Source organism: Mizuhopecten yessoensis, unplaced genomic scaffold, assembly GCF_002113885.1.
Source record: "Mizuhopecten yessoensis strain PY_sf001 unplaced genomic scaffold, ASM211388v2 scaffold3755, whole genome shotgun sequence".
In the NCBI taxonomy this organism is placed as follows: domain Eukaryota; kingdom Metazoa; phylum Mollusca; class Bivalvia; order Pectinida; family Pectinidae; genus Mizuhopecten; species Mizuhopecten yessoensis.
The window spans coordinates 3,911-17,350 of record NW_018405203.1 but is presented as its reverse complement, the minus strand read 5'-3'; the positions used below and the strand labels follow the sequence as shown (position 1 = coordinate 17,350).

Genomic DNA, 13,440 nt, shown 5'->3' with positions numbered 1-13,440 from the left:
ATCAAGAGGCCAAGAGGGCCTGCATCGCTCACTTGGATATAAATGTTCTTTTTAAATATCATACTGCAACCATTTCAATATATTGACCCTGTCTCTCAGCAACACCTGTCCCGCATTTCGTAATTTCTTACTGCCCGGCTCAAATGGGGGGAATTTCAAACGTTTATTTCAATTTCCCTACGTTTCCCCTATTGGGACTCGCCCCTCTGGACTCTACGGGGCCCATTCTCCAATTATCCAAAATTGAGACCCCTTTGCTGAAATATGCTTTACACAAAATTTGATTAAAATCCCTCCATTTGTAATCAGGAAGGATTTTCAAGAATAATCTGAATTGAGCCCTGCCCCTCTACAGGGGCAATAAACAACAAATACAATTACTGGAGTCCCCTTTGCTAAAGCATGTTCAACACAAAGTTTGGTGCCACACTCTCCTTTTACGAAATTGGGACCCCTTGCAAAAGTAGCCTCTGAGCCAAATATGGTTAAAATCCCTCTATTTGTACAGAAAGAAAAGGGATTTTAGACATCTGTCTTAAATTCCCTGCAGGTGGGGATCGATAAAGAATAATATGTGGGACCCGCTGCAGAATACTAATTTGCTTTTTTGAAAAGCGACCAAACTCAATATTGTTATTTCTGGGATAGTTTGTCTACTTCTAACTATCTTTTGTTTCTGTGCCTTGCATGGCAGTACCTCACTTCTGGCTTTAATGTTGGACGTTCGCCCGGGTTCGCGAAGGCTATGGGATCTTTTACAAGGCCGGCACATACCAAATTCCTTAACAAGAGGCCCACATTGCCTGTATTGTTCACCTGAATATTAAAGGTGTCATAGCAAAATATTCTTATTTAATATTATACTGTACTACAAATATTTCACTCGCAAACACTGTCGGCTCCATCCGTTGAAACTACCAGCCAAATATTATTATGTGATTCTATGTTTTTGGTTCTTCTTTCTCCTGCTTAACGCTCAGCAATTAAGGAGTGGGACGACTGGTTCGCACGTTGTCAGTATAATGTGACCGGGTGGGTTGTCCATCTGGGTGTCCTCCGCAGTATGTTTCAGTGAGATAGCACTATAAAGTCGGCATCAGTTACCCGCTATCACAAGGAGACAAACACGACCATACCGCAGCCTCCCAACACACATACGCATACATTACACATATGCATCTTGTACACAGAGGAGGCCGTCCTTAAATGATCATAGTTGTTGATAGGACGTTAAACAAAACTGAATCAAACCAAACCAATATTCGGACGTTTTTTGAAAATGTCTTTCATAATTTTCCCAGTGACCTTGTAAGAAGGTCATGGTCATTTTCCTTCTCAAACTTTGGTTGGCTCTATCCCGAGAAGCTCCCAGCCAAATCTTATGAATCCATTTTTTTTTATTCTTCAGAACAGATCGTTTAAAATGTTGATGACCTCTGAGACCTTTAAAGTGGCAATTTCATTTGCAAACTTTTGTGAGCTCTATTCCAAGAAGCCACCAGCAAAATATGAAGATTCTATACCTTTCAGTTCTTCTTCAGAAGTCATTTGATATTTTAAAAATATTTCACCCCTGTGACCCTGAAAATAGGTCAAGATAATTTTCACTCGCACACTTTGTCGGGATCCACCCCAATAAGCTATTAGCAACATTGTAAAGGTTCTATATCTTTAAGTTCTTCGTGAGAAGTTGTTTAACGTGTTTGATATATAAATGAAACCTGTGACCTTATTAGGAGATCCAGGTTGTTTTTATACCCAAACTTTGTTAGGCGCCATCTCAGGAAGCTATCAGCCAAATATTTTAAAACTAAGCTCTAAGATTACTCGGAAGAGGCCGTCTAAAGTTTTAGAACTATTTGACCCCTGTGACCTGGAAAGTAGGTCAATGTAATTTTCATTCTAAAACTGGCTGTATCCCAGGAAGCAACCAACAAAATGTGAGGATTCTATACGCCTGTGACTTTGAAAGATGTAATTGCTTCTTGTTGTCGGCCATGTTTTCTTTAAATATCAGTGATAGTTTTTTTAAAGCAAACGGATAAGTGTTTTTGCAAGCCTGGCCAATTGTAATCAGTTATTAAGGGATAATAAAATACTAGAGAAGTGTTACCAAATTCCGTTTGACCACATTTTAATATAGATGTATTTTAAGGAACGAGGTTATATAGGTTAAGAAAACCTTTGACGATATATGAATACAGAAAGAAAATACTGCACTGCGTTTCTTATCTACCCTTATTTCTTTGTCACAACAGCATGATAATGGGATTCAAATATTCCAGGTTGATTCTGAATTTGACAAGTAATGAAGGGCAAGTTGAGCCCTAAGCAAATATAACAGGGTTTTGGTGAACATTTTAACATTACTCTAGCGGTTTGTTTCGATTTCAATCAAACATATATACGAAGCATATCAATGATAGTAGTATATACATGATATAACGAATGTATAACACAATCAACACGCAAATCATTTATTAGTCAATATTGCGTTATCAGAATGTATACAACTGGCCCAAGTTAAACGAAACTGACATTTATAAACTCGTGTTTTATCAATATATAAATTATGTTTATTTGATAAAACGTCGTTATCTAAAATCCAATCAAAATGTTCACGTAATAGGGAGATATCGTTCAACCCGTTAACCATCCGTCACCTCAGGTTGAAGTCCATTCAGGTTATAGAGAAAATAACTCAATCACCATCAACATCGGATCGTATCGATTTCAACTGTTACCAGCATTTTATACAAAGGCGACATCAGAGCGGTAAGTATACCAAGCTATATCATGCAGTGCGTGTAATAAGGTGGAAGAAATTCCTGCAGGTCAGGGACTGAACATTATTAGTATTAATATGCTTAACGGCCCATCAACATCGGAGGGGTCATTAGGGCCAAAAAATGGTGGAAAAAAACAAATGCCAAATAAAGGCATCAAACAAACGTGAAGTTAAAAGACAAATGTCAACTTGAATATTGAAAGTGACCATTGTACCTCAAATTGTATTTTAAAAGACCAACAGCTTTAAGACAGTTTATAATTTCAGAGTCGGGTTTTTTCGAAACAGATTTATGATGTGTAACGCAATAAAAGAAATATTTTCAAGTTGATTGAAGTTCGACGCAATCTTATAACAAGTGTTTCTGTGTATTTGTACTGGGGAAGGGTATGTTTATTATTAGGCCTTCATAGCACAGTATTCCACCTGGTCGCATCATATTGAAAACGGGTTATGTCAATGAGATATCCGCAGAAGTTTTGCTATTTTCTAAGTATATGTTACAGTCAGAGTCAGAGTTTTAACTTTTTGCTATTTTAATTTTCATTGACACAATTGTTATCCACAGCTAATAATCAAAATTGAACGTTCAGTATTATTAATAGTTATATAAATTCAACTGAAAGTTTTGATAACAATGGTTTTTATTTCATTTTAAATCTGTTTCTGATTTTCTTAAAATTCCTCATTCTCGTACGATCCAATATTACCTTAACCCTTACCCTATTTAAGTTGGTTAAGCACATCATGTTCCGTCTCTATAGGCTCCAATAGGTTAACATAGGTTATACAAGGCACATACCAGCATATTTGGAAATCTTCTGGATGCTTACATTGATATCCCTTCATCCGTGCGAAAGGAGACTTTGTTTCATATTATTATCACAAGGTAGTTATATCTTTGACAACCATGGCTGCAGCAACCTTATGATCATCTTTCGAACCATCAGTATAAACCGATTGATATTTTTAAACAGCTGTGGTTTTAAAAAAGACGAAAGATAGGCGTTAGATTCATTGTCAGATTTTACTTTAGCAAGAAGTGAAAGATCAACTTTAGGCAAACTAAAAAATTATAGAGGAACATCGATTGTTAAAAATAGTTGTATGGTTTTATTATTTATTTGGGCGTCTTCTAAGACGTTTGGAGTGCGAGTATTAAAGGTTGGAATACGATTTGGTTTATTTTGAAATAAAGTTTCATAATTGGGATTGAATACGAGTGATTTGGCAGGATTTGATTTGATTTGAACTGCATACTGCAATGATATTTTCTCTCGGCGATTATATAACATGGTCCGTTTGGTTCTACATACAGACTTATAGCTGATGTGGTTTGAAAAGTGCGAATCTTAGACCCTGCTGATGAACAGTATCCAATAATTTTAGATATGATTTTCTTGCGGATAAATAAAAGAAGAAGACAATTGTTGCAATGTATCCATGACGACACTATGCTGACGGTGTTATGACCCGCACACAACAGGAGGAACAGTCATGATTTCTTGAAGAAGCAGGGGTTTATTTTCTCTTTGGTAGATGGTCAACTAATGCTCCGGTAGTGCATACATTGGTAGTGTTCTCTTTGGCTCCTTTAGTGCAATTGCGTAGAGCAGATTTCTACTGTCAAATTTATATCTGAAACCAAATTAGGACAAAGTACGACGTTGCAAACATCACTGGAACAATCGTTGATCCTGGTGACCTATCTGTTACCAATTTGGTAACCAATTTCAGCATTCAGGCACCATATGTTATTGCCTATGGGCAATGTGCTGGTGGATTTTGAATGCACGTTTTGTACAACTACACTCGTGCAGGACTATTTGGTTCTCAGTCGAAATAACGGCCATGACTTCAGTTAAACCTAACACTCAACCTTACAGGTATCAACAGTAAGTGGCCTTGCCTGGTATACCATCATTATTAATATTACATATAAATAAGCGGTATTCAGCATCTATAGTCACATTATACTGACAACGGGGTTTTACCAACCAAGGTGCTAGGAAGTAAAAGGTAGTAAGAAGTAGACAGAAATTTAAAGATCCAAAATATTGCAATGGGTGCAGCATGTTATATTTTGGTCGCTGGTGGGTCCCCAAATGGAGGACAAAAAAGGAAATCCCCAGTTATACAAGATCTTCCCGATACCTAACCTGCATGGGTTTCCAGCATTGGTACAAATCTCTTTTCGCACACTACTTGGTAAATGTGTACCACCCAAGGTCAATTAAAGAGGAACGCATTAGGAAACAAAAGGACTGTTGTAGAGAGAGAAAAAAAGAAATAACCCAACTGTTGCAGTGGATGCTGCAAATTTATTTAAGATGCCTTTTTTGTCAACAAGCAGAGGTCAGGTAATCAGAAACCGAAGATGGTATGTTTGTATACAAACGCCTAAGCTCCGTATGACTTAAGCTAAATTTAATTCACTTCATAATGGCAATGTTGCAAACATTAATGGTATGTAAGGTATCGTATCTATTATGGTGTACTAGTTAAGTTGAATCACAGTACTTTCTTCGCATTTAGAGTAAAGGACAAGACAGCAATAATGCTAAATGAAATTACTTATTTACAGTTTATCTTGACCATCAACTCCAAGGTTGGGACAAAAAGGCAGAAAAGAGACCAATATAATTAGTTTAGTCCATTACAAAACATCAATCTGTACTGATCATGCTGAGGAACAAGGTTATCTAGAAATTAATTGTTGAAAGTCACTTATATCTTTTTCTCATTTTGCAACAATTCGGGATCATCAAAACAGCTACACGCATCAACTGTAAGATATAGTACTGAGCTTTAATACAATATATTTATCTTAAATTTGCAACTCAGCAGCGACACAATTTGAACTGAAGATTAGTCATGATTTGTCGTTTAAAATAATTTCTTCAACTTTTACAGCATACCTGAGTGAAAATTATGAGGTTCCAACTCATTTTGATATTTAAATCTTAACTAATGTTTAAAGAAAAATGCAGGAATGTTAAACATGTTATATATACAATACATATATTGGTCAAAACGCCGTTTGAGATATGTCATTATCTTTCAATGAACATAATCTTAATCGTCGAAATTCATGTTCTTCGATTTAATAATCATGATGTTCAGGGATCTGCTTAGAGTATCACGATTTAGATGGAAGATGTTGAATACTAACAAATAAGCATGCAACATAGTTTTGTTAGATGTTTTCTTGTCTCTAATTTGGAAATATTCTATTTCCTTTTGCGATATGTAGATTATCATACAAAATGCTTATTTGCTCATACTTTTATTTAATAATCCTTCGACGTCAGTAAACTGTAATTTTCAAACATATCTTGTCATTTGCATTTAGAGATTATTTATCTACGAAATTGCTATGCAGCAAAGATATTGTTTTGTTTATTAACAAATGCATATTTTTTGTCATACGTTACACGTAATATAGATATAAAAGTGCAGATGCATTTGTGAGTGTTTGTTTGTTCGGTGTTTAACGTCCTCGCACCAGCCAGGGTCATACGAGGACGGATGCCTAGGGAGACACAACAGCCAGGGTCATACGAGGACAGATGCCTAGGGAGACACAACGGCCAGGGTCATATGAGGTCAGATGCCTAGGGAGACACAACAGCCAAGGTCATACGAGAACGGATGCCTAGGGAGACACAACAGCCAGGGTCATACGAGGACGGATGCCTAGGGAGACACAACAGCAAGGGTCATATGAGGTCAGATGCCTAGGGAGACACAACAACCAGGGTCATATGAGGTCAGATGACTAGGGAGACACAACAGCCAGGGTCATATGAGGACGGATGCCTAGGGAGACACTTCTAAGAAAGATCCAAAGTGTTACAATGAGGACAGCAGACTTATTTTGGTCGCTTACATGTCTCCTTCGTTGAGGTCAGGGGATAAAAACCCAGATTCGGCAGGGAAGCCCCTCATAAGTCGCCTCCAACGATCAATACCTAATAGAAGTCCCGGTATGAAAATGAACATGTCATGATATGCAGGTAGGGCGTAAGAAATGTGCATGCTGCCCCCATTACATGATCTTACTAGGCGACTCAATTCGGGATCTTATCTTTTCTCTTCTTTCTAAACAATTTTCTTCTTCCTAATGTCTCCCTTGACAATGCCCCTTTTGGCCTATATTTGAGCGTTCGCCTCTGTGAAAAAGGCTTTGGGTTCTGTCCCTAGGTCGAGACATATCATAGTCTTTAAAAATAGTACTCCTGCTTAAAGCTCAGCAAATTTGGGGAGTTTGACGACTGTTTCGCCCTTTGTCAGTATAATGTGACCGGTTGGAGAATGCTTCAGTGAGATGGCACTATAAAGTCGGCGTCAGTTCAGCGCTATCACAAGGAGGAAAACACAAACATATCGCAGCCTCCCAAACCACACACGCATACACTCGCGCATGCCAAACAGCAGAGGCCGTTCCTAAATGCCGATTACTGTTAATAGGACGTTAAACAATACTAAACAAAACTTTGTATTCTGGTTTTAAATTTTGATCTCATTGCCTTTTGATTTCTCGGAGTTGGCTACCTGAACTCTCAATTTTATCTTTCTCGTCGAAAGCACATTTTTTCCGCAATTTTCTAGCTAAAGAAAGAGAAGAAAGTGTGATCACAGTAACACAAATGCTTCAGTTTCTAGGCTTATTTGAAACATCGAGAAATTTGCGATCAGGATATTGTAATATAACGATGCGGAAGCGGGCAGAAAATCAGCAGAAACATGCAAAATTGTAAAGCATATCTTTTATACGAAAGGTCAGTAGGATTAGGCCAAAAAAGGAAGGGTTGGCACATCTTCATTGAACTGAAACTACACAAAAAAATGTTCAGAGACATCTAAAGAAAAATGAGCAAATGCATAGCCGGACAACGTTTTCTTATTTGTTTACGTTAAGGGGCATAACACTCTTAAAAAGGTTAAAAAAAACCCACTAAATTCATACCGAGTGCACAAAAACATGGAACTGTCACTACACAAAAAGTTTCAAAGTATTGAAAAATGAGCAAATGCATACCAGGACAAACTTTTATCGATTAAACGGCATTAATAACTTGAAAAAATCCGAAACGCACACTTATTTTAGGGGGCCTAACTATATATTGTACTATCACAACACAAACAATTTGAAATCTATTGAAAAATAAGCGAATGCATGGACAATTAAATTTTGACTACGGACAGACCGAATTAAGTATAACACAACCCCACCCCCCAACTTGTTGCGGGGGGGGGGGGGGTAACAGTTGTTAGGCAGCTTTTAATGTTTCCAAGTAGCGGGCATAAAATCGAATCCTAAATTCTGCAGGGGGTTCCCTTATCAGTTGCCTCTTACGAAACGTCCAGGTGGTATCAACAGGTGTCTTCTTTTCTCTTTTGTTTAGTGCTGGAGACAGGGCCCTAATGAGAATGCATCAGTCATTGACAACATTTCTTATTGTATCAGAATTGCATTTTTTAAACGATATTTGTGTCCTTGTGGTAAATTACATTTGCCATTCTGAGGTTTAATTTAATGTACAATAATCCAGTTAAAGATTTCCAACGTAGGACTTTGTAATAGTAAATGTTCTTTCATTGTGGGCGCCTATATCCTTGTATGACTCTTATCATTCTTATCACGTTATTAATTAGCATCGAAAGTGCATTGAAGCAAACTGATTGTTTTGTATGGCATATTGTTCACACATTATAAATACCATGGATATATCAGAGCTAATGTGTTGTTGCATCAAATTATTTTCTAAGATACTTAAGAAATGTACCAATCAACAATAACAAATTATGATGTATACTACAATCAGAATATGCAGCAATAAATTTCTTTCGTATTTATTCAATATTCATGGGAAATTTCGATTTACTGACTTAAACTTAACATTATTCACATTATTTGAGCATCAAAATATTAGTTCTTCTTTCAAAGTCTTGTATTAAATTCCCTTCAGCTAAGATATCACGAACGATTGCTCAATTGACGCTGAAAAATATATTGTATTGCGACTTAAGATTAAGTGAATTTGGAAATACTATTTGCCGCATTTCCTGCTAGGTACCAATAGACACGTGTCTGTATAATAGCTGAGGTTTCAAATGGTCTTTTTTTATTTTTTTTATTTTTAGCCGGAATCATGTACTCATCGCTGGTATCTGCTGCCACATGTAAGTATACATTTCGATTTCTGAACAGGGAGTGAATAGTTATAGTCAAAGGCCCTTGTAGGTAAAAACACTTAGTCATGCATACTATTGTAATATCATATATTAAGCCTCCTTGAATACAAACATCTGTTAAAAAAAATATCGATTGCATAGAATTTCAATGTCTTCAACAACAATCACATCAAATAGTTTTAGAAGCTTTTGCTTAATGCTCTATTACCGGCAATGTGATAAAAAAATGTTCATCTAACAAACCGATAGTAGTAGCATTGCTATTGCATAGATCCAGTATTTCATTTTTCATTAATTCAATCATTTTTAATGAAAGAATTTATAAATTATAATTCTATTATGGCAAAGTCCTTTTGATTACAAATGTAGTTGATTCAAAAGACATAAACAACAAAAAGACAATAATTTCTATTTGATACTTTTTCTAAGATAGTCAAAAAATCTTTGGTATATTTAGTGTTAGGTGAAGCATCCTATTAACGGTCAAGCTCATGTTTGACGTTCCTTTATTTCTGTTATCTATGCGTTTATGCCGATGGCATCTAACACTGCACTAAACTTGGTATCATTATACATGTTCTGCCAATAACTTTAATTGGTCTTATTATACATGTACTGACAAAGATATTTGGGTTCTTATACGTCTTAACGCCTTACGTTAAGGACAACTTAGGATCGTTTACGCATTTGAGGAAGAAAACTGGTTTAGCCCTAGGTCGGGTCATCTTGTGTGTTCGTCTCTTTATTCAAAATAAATAGCTAAATATATCTTACAGGGTAGAGTTTTCAACTATTACCACAGATGTCTTCACCAATAATCAGAATTTGATGTCCATTATAAAATAAATCTATTCCGTTGATCGTCTGGATAACAATATTTTCCTTTTCTTTTTTGCAGATTTAGCAGAGAGCTCTGAGGTAATAAATAATGTGTTTTCTAGTATATGGTCTTTCATTCGTGCGTTTTTTTATAAATAGCCTTCAGTATGTCATTTTGTGAAAAACAGCAGTCACTCTATGTCCAAGCTTTCGGGCATAACCCTTCATCCGGGACTAAATGGTTAACAGGAACACAGGAGGTTCGCGCACACAAATATATTTTTTTCTTTGTAACCACGACGCTACTATTGATAACGTCACATACACGACTTATGAGGCAACTGCTCTACGAATGAATGAGCTTATTATTCAAACATTATGCAGACAGAAAGCATTGGCATATTCTAGCATATGAACGTTCACTTTTTGAAACATTTATTTTTCTTATAAAAAGATGATTGAAATTGATAAAAGCAATAACAAAAAAGTCTTTAGATCACGCCCGCACTCTTTTTGTTTACTCAATGATTTAGTATGCGCATCGTGGTCCCATCACTACTGGTGCTATTCTGTCAAATAATTGTATGACTAATTTTTAACAGGCACGACGAAACGGATATAAAGATAAACATGCACAGGTTGAATCTAAGCATGTTTCGTCAGCAAATGAACATCTAAATGCCCTCTTTGACGCATGTATATCTGGGAATATNACAGTAGCCAGTGTCTTCTTCGTATTACTGAATCTGGAAACATACAATGCTATATCGCTGTAGAATCGGTGTTGCTTAAAGGGAAAGAAAAAATGGAGCATCAACAATATATTAGAAGTATTGTTGATGCGAATAACGAATCCATGCTTCACAAGGCCTGTCGTTCTGGAAGTAGGGACATGTATGCACACCTCTGTATCGCATACCCATCTCTCGTTGCTTCTACAGACAAGTCCTCTCTCCTTCAGATAACGTGTGAATTAAACAAGGCTGACATTTTGAGTTTACTGCTTCCTTCCGTGACAGATGCGAATGAGATTGGGCAGTGCCTGACACAGTATCAGTTGAATGACCGTTGTAAACAAGCTGTTGCTTTGGAGCTAAAACAGCGTTTCCTGGACAAAGTGAAAATACAAGGTTCCTATCGAATTGAGCCCACTTTCAACGGTGTAGGAGAAGTGGTATTCTTGGCATATGGATTAAACGTTGTTCGTGGGAGAGTGGAACAGTTTGCGGGGATGAACGTATTATACAGAAACCCAAAACAAGTAAACGATGAAGCAATTCGAGTGGCAAATAGTGAGGAAATGAGAACAATGACCACAAAAAATATCAGGGGCATTGAATATGCTGAGAAAGCAATTCAGATGCATGGCACGCGTCTAATGAAATCACATTCGAACATCAATGCCTTGGGAGTCTCGCCTTTGAAGTCAAAACAAGGAGGAAAAGACCTGGAGCTGGCAGAAAATGCCCTTGTAGTTATATACTGCAGCTCAAAAGGATTTAGGCCTATAAAGGAAAACAAATTTCCTCCTAATCTTTTTGTTGGATCTATTGCCGTTTTGACAGATGTGCGTGAAGGATACTTTGAACTCGCACCTCGTACCTATTCAGCAATACCAAGCTCACATTACCATTCCAAACTTAAGATGGGTTGCGAATGTGGCGTCGAAGATGACGGGAAGAGAAGATGTGGAACAATTGGTCCCTTTGTGAAAATACACAGCAAAAAAGATGGTGATCTCGACGGATTTCTGACATGCGCCCATGTTGCTTATGGATTCGAGGACGGAGAAGATAGTTATAGCCATAATGAAATCAACACTCCAACTCAACTGCAAGTCAACCAGCCTGCTCTGGATAACTTCTCCATGCCCCCACCAAGCATCCCGTATGATCCAAGTTGTGGTAAGACATATCGCGGCACATTTGGTGTAACAACAGCGGATGGTGTGACCGTAGATGCCGCAGTAGTAGCCGTCCAGAAGGACAGAATGCCGTCAGGGGGAGAGTTCGCTATTGACAGACAAAACCAGCTCGGAGAAATCGGTACTCATGTTTTAATATGTAAAATTTGTTTAAAGTAAAACAAAAGGTTTCAAACTATAAAAGTTCGTCCCATCGCAGGTAAACAATACAAATCGCAGCGACACGTTTGTACATCGTTTGTGCTCATTACATATTTCCATTTTCCATACTGATGAATCATTTTGAAGATAAGTGATGCATTGTTCTACTGAATGAATTATAGATTTGATAAATGTACTTAAACATTTTGAAACACGTTTCTCTGTAGAACATTAATTCCTATACAAGTACAGCAGTTATATCGCAGTCTGGTTTTCTGTACAGATAATACGGAATACTGTATTACATAAACAAGAGTATGTTTTACTAGCGATATTGCACTGTTATATATATTAACAACACACTTTCTTTTACAGGTTTCAGGACATTTCCTGTATTTGATTCTGCTAAACAGGCAGAGCCAACCGCGATAATGAATGAAGAGATAGTAAAGTTCGGAGCTAGAACACACGCAACAAAAGGAGTGCATGTAACACGTGTCCACGTGAGAGAACCCCTTCCAATGGTAATATCCGGACCTACTGGATTGACAGAAAGGCGTTTTGAAATGCGGGGACAGCTTGAGATAAGTAGCCGTACGGCAAACGAGCGTTTTTTTGCTCAAGGTGATTCTGGGTCAGGCGTGTTCGTCAAAAGAGGTGATGACCTTCGGTGTTTGGGACTTGGTATCGGCTGTTTTTCAAATGGTTCGGCGGTTGTAACGCCAATTAAACCGATACTCGAAGCCCTCGATGTCGAGCTAATGTGCTTCACTGAGCCTATGGAAGAGAGTCAGTAACGGAGATCATGAAGACTGGAGAGCATTGGAACGGAACAGTCACTATATGTAGCAGTGTATGACTAAACTCAATCAAATGCGATACATATATTGATTATTTGTGCAGTAATATCTTAATGAGAGATATTATATATTTACCATTTGGATGATTTGGTTTGGTTATTCAAGGAAAGCATGCATAAAAACTTGTATTGGGCTATAATGTCTTTTAAATATGTTTAATTTATAAAAACAAAAATACATAATAGGTATTGAGTTGTTGTAAATGTGTATTTATTATTAAGAAACAATATTTTGAGACACATTACATCGGTGATTTTGAATATTCTCTTGTGTTTTTAATTGTCTTTTTTATTGTTTGGGATTAATGTGCTTTGCATATCATAGTGCGTCGTGTATTATTTTTAATTACTGTACATAGGTATAACTAATTCGCAATCCGGAACTCCCTACACACATCGATGTAGAACAACTGGAGAGCTTGGAGAGATGGGTAGGGGTTTTTAGCACCATGTTTACCTGGAACAAAATTGTTGTATGTTACTTCATCAATACCAATTTGTGTGCTGGGTTGCTTACCAAACAAGTTATAGACTCGTGTTAGCTTAGATAACTCGATGTGACGCAAACAGTGATGAAATCATAAAAGTTACAAAAATGTTAACAAAGGCCTTCATACAGATGAAAATTGAATTAACAAAATCGTTACATACGTACCAAAACAAGTACAGTTGTTTAAAATATGTGTACTGCCTTAACTTTTTTAAAGTTTT

At 37.0% G+C, this 13,440-nt stretch overlaps 1 protein-coding gene and 1 long non-coding RNA gene across 2 annotated transcripts; both read left to right on the top strand.

The window, feature by feature from the left end:
• The first annotated feature begins 2,700 nt into the window (after positions 1-2,700).
• Positions 2,701-10,489, top strand: LOC110447993. The gene is made up of 4 exons (XR_002462669.1): positions 2,701-2,775; positions 8,936-8,974; positions 9,885-9,904; positions 10,408-10,489. It is a non-coding gene; the product is annotated as an uncharacterized LOC110447993 (long non-coding RNA).
• A 70-nt stretch (positions 10,490-10,559) lies between these two features.
• Positions 10,560-13,413, top strand: LOC110447992. The gene is made up of 2 exons (XM_021494006.1): positions 10,560-11,850; positions 12,246-13,413. Exons 1-2 carry the CDS (start codon positions 10,611-10,613, stop codon positions 12,665-12,667), a joined length of 1,662 nt encoding a protein of 553 aa, XP_021349681.1. The 5' UTR covers positions 10,560-10,610; the 3' UTR covers positions 12,668-13,413.
• The last annotated feature ends 27 nt before the right edge of the window (positions 13,414-13,440 follow it).